The 14,221-nt window shown below is 53.4% G+C and overlaps 1 protein-coding gene across 1 annotated transcript; it reads right to left on the minus strand.

Moving 5' to 3' along the window:
* Positions 1-7,113: 7,113 nt before the first annotated feature.
* LOC148594174 (interferon upsilon receptor 1-like) lies at positions 7,114-11,913 on the minus strand. The gene is made up of 6 exons (XM_088527630.1): positions 11,859-11,913; positions 11,046-11,166; positions 9,922-10,112; positions 9,276-9,454; positions 8,443-8,596; positions 7,114-7,163 (listed from the first exon to the last, which is right to left on the minus strand). The coding sequence occupies exons 1-6, from the start codon at positions 11,911-11,913 to the stop codon at positions 7,114-7,116; spliced, it is 750 nt and encodes a 249-aa protein (XP_088383756.1).
* Between the last annotated feature and the right edge of the window lie 2,308 nt (positions 11,914-14,221).

The following is a 14,221-nucleotide window of genomic DNA, read 5'->3' on the forward strand; positions in this document are numbered from 1 at the left end:
AGGCTGGTTACTCTCCGTTTTACAACAGTTAGGCTGTGTCCAAACCTGCGTGACCCAAGCAGACCTTTCTGGAGGCTCTGCTCAGGTTGGGGTTCCCAAGGGAATGCAGATAGCACTGGCAGGAGTTCAAAGAGCTAAGGACAGCATGTGACATGTGGCAAATCAAGGGGATACCCTTTTATTTCTGTGTAGGGTTGCAGAGAAACTTTCTTGGCTTCACCTTGACAAAATAGGGAGAAGGCACTAGTTGTATGGCTTGTGTGGGACAGCAAAGGCGCTACCAGGACATTAGGCACAGTCTGAGCTATCACCTTGACTGGATTAAGGATAAACACAACCATTACTGAGTGATCTGTAATGGGTAGGATGGTTCACATGGTGGACTATGTTGTAGCTCACTGGAGGGAGCCATAAAGCAATATAACACCCAAATCTTCCTGGGTGGAAATACATGTGGAAAAGAAACAGGGACCTTGGTACACAGTCACTTTTAGAGCTGCCCTGAGCCCTGGTGATGCCATCGATGCAGAAGTAGATGCAATTGTATGGATAAACAGACAGTGGATGAAATGCTCCATATGCATGGGCTACATCATCAGCAATGGCTGGAAAGTGAATGGTGGCTTCACTATCTGAACTAAGGAACAGCTTAGGGAGAGCTTTTTAGAGCTGCTTTTCCCCAGCCCAGTCCCTTCTGGCTCTCACCACCTCACGTTGTCTTTAGGAGGTGGGTGGTTGGTGTGAGCGCAGTAACACCACCACCCTGCAGGCTGCAGGAGGCAGACACGCTCCACTCCTAGCAGCAATAAAAGCCAACAACTTGGTTCTCTGGTGCCTGCCCAGCAGGCACAGACACTCGTGTCCTCCTCCAACAGCTGGATGGGAACCAACAACTTTGGTTGCAGGATCAGCAGTCTGGAAAGGAGGCACCTGTAAGGGACACAGATAAAAAGTTGGCGTTTTCGTCACCTTGGTTGACTAGCAGACTCTGGAAAATTCTGGAGAATCCCAGGCTGGGATGATATTGTCAAGAACCACGAGTGTGTAAAGGCTTACGAATGTTTCACTATTATGATGAAGCATTTGTGATCTGAAGGATCCATTTGGCTGAAAGAGCATGGAGACCACTTGTTTAAGGGCAGACTCGCTAGTCCAGAAAGGCGAGGAGCTATACAAGAGACATGGAAATGCCCCCTGTGAACTAATGTGTATATTATGTGGTTCTGTGCCTACCCTTTATCCAGAAGAGAGTGTCTATCATTATGCAGGAAGAGATGTAGCAAGAACCCATGGCCTGAATCACATTGCAGCTGAGACTCAGAGGACTTTCTGGCCTGAACTATCAGGTCCAGCAGGACAGCTCTGACACTGCTGGTCCACGCCAAGCCCGTGTTACATTTGGAAGCACAGAGCCAGATACAGACTGCAGGGAGAGATGGCGGGGTCTGCACTGCGGGGGGAAGTGCCTTTGCTGGCACAACCCGATTGCCATCCTCCACTGTGCCAGAGCTCTCTGTGAAGCCCCTGGGCCAGGCTTAGCCTGGACGATGCTTGGAGAGCTCTGAGCACAAGGATAGAGAGGGTAAATCTGCAGATCTGCTGCCATGCAGTCCTGACGAGATGCAAAGACCCCAGAGGTTTTTTGGGGGGGATTTATCTTGGCCAAGCACCATCCAAGGGCAGAGCTCACTGCAGGGAGATGATGTGTGTGTGCACTACAGCCGGAACAGTGGCTAAGCCACACAGGCAGCGCTGGGAAGGTGCAGCAGGCATGGGCCACAGCTTGCCCGCTGAGCAAGGAGCCTCTGCTAAGAGAACATACGCACAGGTCCGTCACCCTCCAGCCAGCCCAAGGAGATCTCACCAATGCAGGAGCACATGCAGGACAGCACCAGGAGATGGCTGCAGGGCCGGGCGCCTCCTGCAAGCCCCAGTAGAGCACAAGCCACCCTGAGAGCGGCAGCTCTGCCAGGGCAGCTGGGATGAGGGACAGGACGGAGAGCGGGCAGGCATCACCGTGCAGAGCTGGCGTGGGCTCGCAGCAGGAACAGGCGGCGGGCTGAAGCCGAGACACGGGTTCTGCCTCCCCCTGCCCCTTTCAAGACAAACTGGCCTCTTATTTTGGTTCTGGCAGGCTGATTATTGGGACTTAACTTTGCCCTGTCATTTCAGGAGCTGCCCTCTCCCTCATGTTTACAAGGTGCTGTCGTTCCTATCTGCCGTTGCAAAAGCCCCACTGGCCCCCGCATGGAAATTTTCCCCTCTCCAATACTTTTACAGTTTATCTTGGAACAAGCCAGCAACTCATCTCTCTGAGAATTAGTAATAAAAAGTACCCACTCAAATAGTTTTAACACTGCTGTTTCTAAGAAAGAGCTGTTTTCAGCTGCATTCCCCTCATTGCTTTGATCTGGCCCTGGCGGAAGCTTAAAACAGACAATAGCACAAAGCACAGTTAGGAAGACACCTCTTGATTAGAGCGTGTCAGAGATGTCGCAGGCCCTCGCAGCGAACACCTTCCACGCGGTGCTGAGGCTGCAGGCCACAGTCAGCACGAACCCTGCAGTGGTCACCCCCCGTGATGATCTCTGTAGGGCTGAGATGGGGGTTAAAGCTGCACTGAGTCCCCAGCTCCTCGAGGCCCAGGACACAGGGCTCTGAGCCTCCCCATCCAGGCGTGCCGGGCATTCCGCATCCGGACAAACACAGCACCTCCTCGCTGTGGCTCTGGGAGCACTGCAAGTTGCTCACACTTCTGAGAGCGGCTCTGGCAGAAACGGAGGGTGCAAAAACCTCTCTCACTTCAACTTGGGAAATTCAGTTGCTAAAACGCCATATGGAAATGTCATGAGCATTTGCCTTTTTCCACTGTTACTAATTCTGTACCATAGAGAGCAGGGACTATTCAAGTGTTTAAACCACACGATGGGTTAGGGTGATGCCCCACTGCTGAAGAGTAGCTTACCTGAGTCATCCTTGCTGAACCCGTGCCAGTTCAGAACAGAATCCTTCCCCTGGCCCTTCCTGGTGCAGATCCAAGGTGGTTCCGGGGCTCACCCACTAGGCTGCGGGTAGGATTTTGGCCAACTTCAAATATTTGTGTCGCTCAGATTGTTCTGTGGACACGGGCATGCCCAAAGCAACCTGGTCAGTCAAGAGTAAATCCCTGGGCGGTCTAGCACCTCTTTAAGAGTTCAGGACTGCATTAAGAGGTATAAGGACCTTAACTTTAGCAATCATGTAGATGAGACAGGGTGGAGTGTTATGCTTAGGCATCTACAGATTGCAGTGCTTCAAATCCTGTGTTTGTCTCAAACTGGCAGATTGATTTGCCATTTTATTCCCTGAAAATGAAAAAGGCTATTTTATGTGATTCAAAAGCATGACATAGTTTTGTAGACAGAGAAAGAAAGAAAGAAAGAAAGAAAGAAAGAAAGAAAGAAAGAAAGAAAGAAAGAAAGAAAGAAAGAAAGAAAGAAAGAAAGAAAGAAAGAAAGAAAGAAAGAAAGAAAGAAAGAAAGAAAAGATATGATAGTCCCTCCCCAATTAAGGAAAATGAGATTCTCTTGCTGAGCCTGACATGAGCTTTGCTGGATGCAACCCGAACTTGTGGGTAGCATATGTGTCCCTTCAAACAGCCCGTGTGACTTTTCCTTTTTCTTTACGAATTCAGCCCAAGCTATTTTCCATCCCATGTGTCTTTGGATCGTGGCTAGCAGAGATTTTACCCCTCTCTGACACGTGTCCGTCCTGCCCCGGGAGTGCTTCCCCAGAGACCTGACGGTGTCGAGGGGGCAGCCTCTGCACCGGGTGGTCCCGGCACCGCGGGGACGTGTGCCCGTGCGGACTCTGCCTCCGCGCTCCGGGCCGGCTCCGGCGGCGGTGCCGGCCCCGGGGAAGTTTCCACTCTCGGGAGGAAGTGCGCAGCACGCGGCCGTGCCGCACACAGGGTTTCGGTATGACGGGCACCGCCGGAGATCCCCCCTTCGCAGCGCAGCGCAGGGGTGGCAGAGACGGGCGCTTCTTGCCACCCCGAGACATCGACGGCACCAGGGCTGAGTTTCCATTTGCTGCCGGAAAAGCTTCCATCACCCCATGGAGCTTCGTGCCTCCCGGGCCTGTGGCAGCTACAGAGACCCTGCCACCTTCCTGCGGCTGCCATCAAAGATGCGGAGCCCATTAACACAGCAAACACCAGCCCTTGCTGCCTCAGGACCACATGTGAAGGTCAGCGTGACCCAAGGACATCATTGCCCAGCCCAAGAGGCAACCCCTGCTGCAGCAACTGGGTCTTTTAGCTGTTTGCTGCGAGGACAAGAATGACACAACAGCAGATGGTTATTAAAATCCAGGCCAGGGCACCCGGGGCATGCTTTAACCTGAGCTGAGGAGCTTAACGTGTTTTGCAAGAAAAAAATAAAAAAAAATAGTAGGGAGGAGAAATAAAGATTTCTGGGGAGAGCTTTGGGAGTGGAGGGGTGATGGATCTCCTGAGGAGAGTGGAGACATAGGGAATAGTCACACAGGCAGGTGGGAAATGTCACCTTGGTGGAGCACAAGCTCTGGAGGGATTTTGTAGGCACCATGAGATCATCTAGAGCAGGAAGCACTCCAGTGTCCTCTCTTAGCAAGCTGGGGAATTCTCCTTCCCTCCTTCCAGGCCTCCTCACACAGACATAGTCACAACAGGGAGAGTCAACGCAAGGACCACCCTGAAGGTGGGTCCAGTTCAGAGCTCTTGCAAGATTTTAGCTAGCCCAGCGGTTTCTCCCTTGCAAGCCCAGAAGAAAGCCAGAAATATCAAAGACCCCAAGCTCTCAAAGGGCCTCCTTTGAGCCCGGGGAGATGGAGGAAACCTCTGCCTGCTGGGGAGAGAAAATGGCTGCACAATAGAGCACCGTCGTGTCCTGCGGCCCAGTGCGGCTGGCACTGCGCTTCTAGCACAGCCATTGCAACAAGAGACAGAACCTTCTCAAATGGGCAGAGCCAGCCCTTCTCACTGCTCCATTCACCCCTTGGGCAGGAATGCCAGGAATGCCATAGCTCCTGTGCTGCCCGCCCTGCATGGCCAGGGCTGCCCCGCGACCCCGCTCAGCTGCCAGAAAACCACAGGCAGGTGCTGCAGGGTTCGGGGTGAGTCAGCAGCGGAGGGAAGGCAGAGCCCGCTCAGGGACGGGCTGCTGCACCGCGGGGGTGACACGCAGCACTGGCGGGGAGGTGACTCACTGCCAACCCAGCCTCGAAGGCACCTGGCGCAGCTCCGTGCACCACGTCCGAGGGCAGCGATTTCTCACAGAGTCACAGAACGGTTGAGGGTCGAAGGGACCTCTAGAGATCATCTAGCCCAACCCCACTGCTCAAGCAGGGACACCTAGAGCATCCAGGGTCGCATCCAGGCGGGTTTGGAAGATCTCCAGAGATCTCATCTCTTCCCAAGGCCAGCTTGAAGCTCTTGCTTTGCCCCTCAGAGCTCAGATCCACCACCCCAGCCCCTGCAAAGGCCAAGGTGATGCTGCCAGGCACCAAGGAACCAGGGTGTCCCCTTGCCTTCCCAGGAGGCTGTGCCTGCAGCTGTGGATAAATCCAGGAGGACAAGCCCAGGGCAGGGCAACTCCAAAGGAGATTGCACCAGTTGTGGAAAATGGAGCCAGAAAACCATTTTGCAGTTGCTGAAGTACCAGCTCATTCCCAGGCAACAGCAACACACAAACCAGCCACAGGCAAAATTTCCTCCCAGGGAAGCCCCATGTTTTCCTATTCCCTTTTCCAGATCGTACTTAAAACAAGCAGTGCCAATTTTGTAACGCAGAAACAATCAAGTGGAAGAGACTTTCCGGTAAGTATTTAGTCATTTAAAAGACAGCTGCGCAATCAGTATTTCCAGAGCCATGCCAGACAAAACCAAAACAATATCATCCCTTCTTTAATATAATGGAAAACTTTTTTTATATTTATATATAAAAATAGATATTTAAGTATATATACATAAAAACATACATATATACACACACAAACTTTTATATACACAGCTCATACTCATACACACACTATTCATATATACAGCTATGTGCCTGAAGAACCAAAAAGTAACAGGGCAATTCAAGGGCTGCCGCCCTGTCTGTCTGTCTCTGGCAGTCTGTCCCAGGGCACACGTGTGTCCGTCTGCCCAGGAGGTGCACACATGTCCGAGCAGGCGGTCACGCAGCCGGGGCAGCTTGGGGACACGTGTCCTGCTCCCTTGGAGCTGTTCATGAGCGGTGTGAGGAGGCTCCCGGCAGCCGGGACGCATCCGGCAGAGCCCTGCTCTCCTCTCACGCTCCTACCTCATGCCAGGGCTCCTCCGTGACTGGGGGACGCATCTCGTAGCCGGAGGATGTGGCTGCCCGAGGGATGTGGAGGGACATGTGGCATGAAGCGGGGAGAGGGACGTCTTGCCGTGCCAGAGGCGCCTGCTCTGAGTCACTTGGCTGCGTGTTGCTGTCACCCAGCTCTGGCTGGACCCCAAGGCCACGAGGGTGACAGGGAGCAGGGAAGAGCTGCCCCGTGTCCTCCTCGCTGGCTGGCAGCTTCACAGAGCTGAGCGGTACCCAGGGCTGGCAGCGGGGCTCTGCAGTGTCAAGGCTCTCCATTTGGTCCTCTTGGCCAAAAATCTTGTCCTGCAGAGTTGGAGAGAGATGGCTGCCCGTTCTCGAGTGAGGGCATGGGCATTTGGAATAAACCTGAAGCTGCAAGGAAAGCCACATCTCAGATGTCTGGTAGTCTTCATTGTGCCTGCAGCCATCACCATTCAGTGCCACTATCCCTGGCTGCTCCAAACATGCCCATGAGCTGCTGGGCAGCTGGGCTGGCAAAGCCAACTCTTCATCGCCTTCCCTGTCACCCTCCAATCTCTCTGGCACTAAGCGGGTCCCAGAGTTCACAACATGTCCCAGGTGGCATGGGAACTTGCTTTCGGGCCAGTCCAGCCTAAATCCATTGGCACAGTAGCCACCCATCTCCTGGGAGAGACTTTCTCTAAGGAGCAGCTGGACTTGGGGCTTCTGCTCAGCTGCAGGTGGTCCAGGGGAAGGGAGCACGGCCAGTGAGAGCAGCGTGAGTGAGTCCCCCTCAGGCTCAAGGGTGGGAACCCGCATGTTCACAGTCACCTCCTCCTTCAAAGCAGCCTGCCAGGAAACAAGCAGCAAAAGTGTCAGTCTGGGATTGAAGGAACAGCCACCAGTCCCGTGGTGAGTGACTGTCTGCTCTCCAGGAAAGCCCATCTCCTGTGCTCAGACCCCAAGAGAACAAGCACAGGACTCTGCTCCCCAGCTCGAGAGGGCTCCAGTGCCTGGAAGCAGCAGGGGCCACAGCAGTTATTAGTGTTGCTGCTTTTCAAGTTGCTTCCCAGGTATCAGATGCTGGCCTGGGCTGCTGGCACCCCCTAGGACTGGCACCGTCAGCACTGGGAAATGGGAGCGCAGCAAGTAACTGCATGTCAGGGAGAAAGGATGTTCTGGGGACTGTTTCCACAGGGTTTTTCCTCATGGAAAACTGAGATTCATAACCCCGACTGTTCTGCTGACTCAGGACATTTAGTTGTCCATTTGCAGTAGCTCAACTGTAATCCCAGATACATGTCCAAACTTTCTTTCAGTGCTGGATTTGACCCAAAGGTAGAGCAGCCTCTTAATGTGGCAAGGCCACTGAGCAACCCATGGTAGCATCCCCACTGTTTTTTACTCTTCCTGTCCAAGCTACTCCTGCTGGGCACAGAGCTAAGCAAACCCAGGAAGCTCCTAGTGCCATGGACCGCACTCCAGGCCACATGCTGCCCGAGGCAGGCTTCTTCAGTGTGGCCTGTGGCTGCCTGATGCATTCATCAGCATCTCTTAAAATGAAATATAAGGCATGGAGTAATGATGTGTTGAAGAGCTGAGCTGAATGAAGTGCTAAGCTCTGAGTACATAGATAATCCTGGCTCACTCGTGGCACACAGGAGGAGAAATGGACGATGGCTGTTCACTCACAAGTGAGGTGGGGATGTGCATCTCCGAGGGTCTCAGGTACACGTATAGCCCGAGGGAGCAGAACCCGGCCACACACAGCACCAGCAAGGCAGCAGTCAGTCCGGCGGGGAGGACCCAGGGAAAGTCTGCAGCAAGTCAGAACTGGTTGAGACTTGGAAAAAAAACCCACTTGGCATCCCCAACAGTGTGCCAGCTTTTCCCTGGGGGTCCACGACAGGCTGGGATGATCCCTGCAGCAGGTGCAGGGCAAACTGGTCAGATGGCAAGAGAGCATCTTCCCCCAAGAGAAGAGGAGGGTCCTCACAGGGTCTTGCTAGTTCACCAAACCCAACCAGAATGGCCAGAGGTTGTGTGTTCTCTCCCTTTGATGAGCATCCATGCCCAGAACTAGGCCGAGGTGGAAGTACAGCGCCAGAGACAGCTCGCAAGCTCTCACCTCCAGGGCTGGCTGGTGTTGTGATGCAGTGCTCAGCCTCCCTGCTTTTCTCCTTGGGCATGTTCCCTGTCACCGTCCGGACACAGTATCGGGTGTTTGGTTTCAAGAACCTGAAGATGCAAGAAGCATTCCTGCCCTTCTGTTCACATGGCACCTGGAAGCAGAAGGGGATGCTCGGCTAAGAGCCTGGCAACACCTCCCCAGGGTCCAGGGAAAGTCTGTGCATGGCTCTGCACCTTGGCATCAGGAAAAGCAGTCAGAGTTGAGAAGCAGCATGTCCATGAGCCTCAATATCATGGCACCAACATGGAGCACAGACCATACCATCCCACTTCCCAGCACCTCCAGGATTTGTTTTCCTCACCCCAGGAGCCCTTTAATGTCTGACACAGGTCCCAGAGCACGATATGTTTTTTTTTTTTTATAGCAAATTCATCCTTTCGTTCTAACAGTTACGGTTACATTTCTTTTCTTATTCATATAGACAAAAAGAGGAAAGACGTCCTCCCCCAGACCTCCAAATTTAATCTGTCCAACTCCCCAGCCTGTGCAGCCAAAAAGTCAGTGGCCTGGCCTGACCCTCAGCCCACGCAGGCATCCCCCGCAGCAGAAGACAGTGCCGTGACAGGACGGTGGCCACACTGCCCGCATGACCCCCTGTCAGTCTGCAGCCCAGATGCTGCCAAAGCAACAACGCACCAGAGGAGGACTCAGAAACATCTTTCTGAAAGCTCCATTTGGTTGCTTCAGTAAAGCTTTTGCAAGGTTGTGTCCTCTGAGCCTTATCTGCCCCTGCCATATAGTTGGGAAGCCCTTTTCTCCTCAGTACATACTTGCTGGACAAGTACATCCTTTTCATAAAGGTTCAGCTGGTACCACAGTCTTGTCAGCACTTTATTGATGGGCTTGAAAGAGCCGTTTTTCCTTTGGTATGGAGTGAGTGGCATGATGATGTTTATGCTAAGGTTGTTACCCTGGAGAAGCGAGGACAGCATGGGAGGACCCACAACTGCTGTAGAAAATAAAAGCAGGGAGGGAAAAATTCTTCAAAACACAGGACAGTCATCTCATTTGTCTAGAAATGTTATTTTTCTCTAGCTTGCCCCAGTCCTAATGCAAAGATGTTTCCTCATGCAGATCCAGATCCATTCTCTCTGCTTGACCAGGAAGACTTTGAGCAACTTGCTCTAACCGGACTAACTCTGAGCAAATTAAGCCCCCTCTCCAATTCATTCCCCGTCCTGTAGAAACTCTAGGGACTTCCAGAGTTCTCATTCCACAGCCTCTCTTTCCTAGGCCTTTGTTCTTCATGTAGCCCTAGTATAACACAGTCCTCCAGCAGTTATGCTCCTATCCCTTTCCTCTGATCAAGCTTCTCTACACTTTTCCCATCAACATCAACATTTCCCAGGACCGCATCCCCCCATCAGCTCCCCCAGGTTAGCAAGGACCCAGCTAGAGGATTCCCCGAGTCCTTACTGTCTCTATATGGCTGTAGTTCTCTAGAGCAGGCCCATTCAGAAAGCTTGTCTCCATCCACCGTTCTCACTCTTGCCCAGTAGATACCATGGATATCTTCAAAATATAGCTCACAGTGTGTGCTGCTGCTGTTCCCCCAACAGGCATCTACCTTGGTCCAGTTAGAAGAGGAAGAGGTTCTCCCTGAAGACCTCCAAGTGACAAAAAATGCAGTGAGAAGATGCCAAAAAGGGGAAAAACTACTGTCTACACATTGCAAATATGATGAAGCAGAGTGGGTCAGAGAACATGGATCATGCAGCCTGGGACACCGCTGGCAAATAAGAGCATTGCTCTCAGGTTGAGGAAGGTGATTATTCGGCACTGATGAAATCACATCTGGAGCGCTGTGTCCAGTTCTGGACTCAGAAGAGGCACAGACATATCAGAGCGAGTCCAGCAAAGGGCCACAGAGGAGATTAAAGGATTGGAATGTATCTCATAGGAGCAAAGACTCAGAGAGCTAGGACTCTTTAGCCTGGAGAGGAGAAGGCTCAGGGGAATCTTCTCCATGTGCACAAATATCTGATGGGAGGGTGTCAAGAGAATGGGGCCAGCTTCTTCTCAGTGGTGTCCAGTGACAGGATAAGAAGAAATGGGTGCAAACTGAAACATAGGAAATTTCATTTAAATGTAAGGGTTTTTTTCTTTTTTCTTTTTTTTTTTTTTTTTTGCTATGAAGGTGGTCAAATAAAGGAATAGGTTGCCTGGGCAGATTATGGAGTCTCTGTCTTTGGGCATACTCGACACCTGACTAGAAATAGTCCTGAGCAACCTGCTGAAGGTGGTCCTGCATGAGTTAAATGATAACCAGAGGTTCCTTCTAGCCTCAAAACTTCTGTTATTCTACACAATTTACTTTAGAAAAACAGTTCTCTGACTCACAGAGGGTCCCCAACTTCCTTCTGCCACAGCCCTCTGCTAGGATGCTCCGGCCTTGGAGGGTAATCACCCATACGTAGCAGGTGACCAGCCAGCGAGCACATCCAGGCAGCAAGAAAGGCATAGGGAGGTGGGCAAACCAGGGCTTGAAGGCAGTGAGGCCAAAAACACCCCCTTCCCTTTCTCCCCAGTTTCATACATACCGGCTGTTGCACTCCACCTGGTACCTGGCACTGCTGGGCGAACGAGGGTCCGGCTCCCACATCAAGCAAGCGTGGAAGTTCTTGGCCATTAGTGTCACATTCTGGGGAGGAAAAGGCATGCCTGGGAAGCAGGGGAAACGGACATGAGGGCAAAGAAGGGTAACATTGCTCTGCTCCAGGAGGGCCTGCAGGGAGATACATGCTCAACCTCTGCCGCTTAAGCAGGACCTGTTTGTGTCCAAGCGGGTGCTGTTGGCTGGTCCGTTCCTCCTCTGCCAGCCCCCGCTGTCCCACATTAACCCAGTTCACAGCTATGTTGTGCAGGTGTCACGGCTTTGTGCAGTCGCTGTGGGGATGTGGGGACACCCAACAAGCCCACGACTTCAGTCCTGCACCGGTGAATACCAGCTCCCTGGTGCTCTCAGCAAGGGCTGGCTGGAAGCATGGCTCTTGGTATCTATGTTTCGGGAGTCTCTCTCCTGACTCAACGCACTTTGGAGTATTTCAAATGCAGCCCCCGGAAAGGCACTGACAGCTCCTCCAAGGACATGAACCACAGGGCTGGGAAGTAGCTTACTCCCCACACCTCTTTCAGCCCCTTGAGATAGATCATCTTTCCTTGGAGGTTCCAAAACCACAGAGAAGTCCAGCCAATTTGCTCCATGTCTGTTCCCCTCCTCCTTTTGCAGTTCTGAGAGCTGTCCCCATGCTTTCTCCTCCATGCAGACCTTGCAAGCCAAGGCTGCAGTGAGGCAGTCAGGATTTTACCCGCTTCCTCTGGCCCAATTAAAGCTATTCCTGAGCTGGACTTACCACAGAGCAGGGTGAAGCTGGTGAGAGACAGAAGCAGGCTCAGTGCAGCTCTCATGTTCCCACCATGCCAGGTCCATCTGTCTCCAGCTCTACACCAGCATGCCAGAGCCCATGGTGGGAGCTGTGGGTTGTCTTAGCTGCTTTGGCACCCAGAGGCACAACGGATGAGCAGAACCTGAGATTAGAGAAAAAATATTTTCCCAAGGCCATGGCTGCAAGAGGCGATGCTGTGCCCTTTCCATAGTGGTGGAGGCACCACTGTGCCCCGAGTATGACTCGCGCGTGTGTGTTTTTTGTCAGAGAAAGCTCAGGGCTGAAGGTTCACACCAGCCTGGGGGTGACTCACCCCTGCTCAGCTACCCCCTCGCTGGGGCTGGGCAGCTGCGGGGTGACTCACTGCCGAGGCAGTGGCCGCACGGGGGAAGGAGGCCTCGCTCTGCACAAGCCCCAGAGAGCCCCAGGACTGGGCTGCTCTGTCACAGCCCGGCACTGCACGAGCCGAGAAGCGATGTGGGGGCCACGCTACAGCACGTCTTTTTCCTCATACCCTCCTCTGTTAGGTATCGGTATATAAGGATAAATATTAAATCCTGTCTCCAAAACCGGGGCAGTAACTCCTTATCTTCACCTCGCTTCAGCCCAGCTCCTGTCCAATTTTCACTGCTCTCTTCCCAGCTGATGAAGACATTTCCAGGTGGCACGGAGGTATCTTGCTCTCTTGTAAGGGTTGGGCAAGGGCTTTGCTTGTGGTTGTCAATTTGGACTTCCTTGATCATGGAGACGCGTTTCCTCCAGCAACTGAGGGGGGCCCAAGGCCATTTCCAGAGGCAGAAGGGTCCTACACCAGACGGGACACCCGTTGGGCTCAGTCCCAGTGCCCCCTGCTCTCCCCATCTTGCACAGACTCCACAACAGCAGCACTTGCAGGTCGATGTTGTTGTGCTCGGAGCTGAAGCCAAGGAGCAGCAGGCGGTGACACAGGCCGGGTGTTGACCCCGCGCCCCACAGCAGGAAGCAGCCGGGTGCCGGCGCGCAGGGCCGCACGCGCCGCCGCCTGCGCTGCCCCGGCCAGCAGACACGGTCGCCGTCCGCCTTCACTGGCAGATGAGGAAGGAGCCGAACGCGGTGCCCCGTGCCATGCAGGGACTTGCTCTTCAGGCTCGGCACACCTTGTGGCGGGCAGGCCGCCAAGCTCGCTGCCTGGAGGGCTCGGGTGCTGGCTGGGGCTGTAGGCTGAAGCGCAGGGATTAACCCCCCTCTCCTTCCCACATCCCTTCTTTCAGCAGCTTCCCCCACATTGCCCTGCTATGCAGAAGTGTAATGGCTCTCTCCTCCTTTCAGCCAGCAGCTATTTGTTTCGGCCACGTGTTAACAGCGAACACAGCGACGCAATCTGAGCCCACCATGGTCTGTTAAACACAGAGGAGGCCCTTCAGCTCTGGAATCTAGAGGCAGGTTTCAGAGGCCTCACGAGCATTCAGCAGAAGTGTCATCAGCTACGAGCCTGGCTCCTAGCTCCCTCGAGGCACCTGCCACAGATTGTACTGAGACAGGACATGGGGCTGGATAGACCCAAACCAGCCTAGCGGAGTCAGTTTTGAGCTAACAACAAGACCACTACCTCACTGAATGCATCACTTCCAGCTTCTTTGCCCCACCATCCTGGACTTCCCAAGGCCATGTGCCAGCCCACTGCACGGGGCGCTTCCCTCCACCACGGTGCAGCAGGGATGTCTGTACCTGCAGCACGGCCCCCTCCTGCTGCCTGCCCTTCTCCTTCTTCCTTACCTGCGAAGAGGTTGGTGTTGTCTTGCCACCCGCTGCGCAGCCAGACTGTTCCCAAAGGGCTGCAAGGGACGTCCCACTCACCTGCTCACAGCACAACACGTGATTTTACTTTGGTGATTCATATTTTTCCTGAGTCTATCTGCTTTTTTTTCTTGCTTCCTTGTTGGCTGTGTCATCTCATTACCGACTTCCACCAGGCTCGGTGCTCTCTTAGAGGGCTCAGCAGTGCCCTCTGCAAGCAGTGAAAGACATAGCTTCACTTGAACACGAGTTGGCTGCTTCCACTTTTACTACGAAGTGGACTCCCTTGGCCAGAGAGCCACAGTCCTGAGAACAGAACACAACAGCGCAGCCAAACATCAGGGCGTCTATCGGGACTACCCTGTGCCAGTCCATATGTGGCAGCACAGCTGTGGCCTTTAGAAAGCCAATGTCCTCCTGAGAACAGGTTTTATCCTCTTGAACATCAGCATCCCAAGCTGCATGCACAGACCTGCTGAGGTCTTCTGGATGGGCCTCACAAAGTGACCACCGCACTCTGGTCCTCACCTCTGGCCAGAGGCAGCCTTGCACAG

This window comes from Tinamus guttatus, unplaced genomic scaffold (assembly GCF_059628265.1).
Source record: "Tinamus guttatus ecotype Peru unplaced genomic scaffold, ASM5962826v1 Tinamus_guttatus_pri_ptg000287l, whole genome shotgun sequence".
Lineage (NCBI taxonomy): Eukaryota > Metazoa > Chordata > Aves > Tinamiformes > Tinamidae > Tinamus > Tinamus guttatus.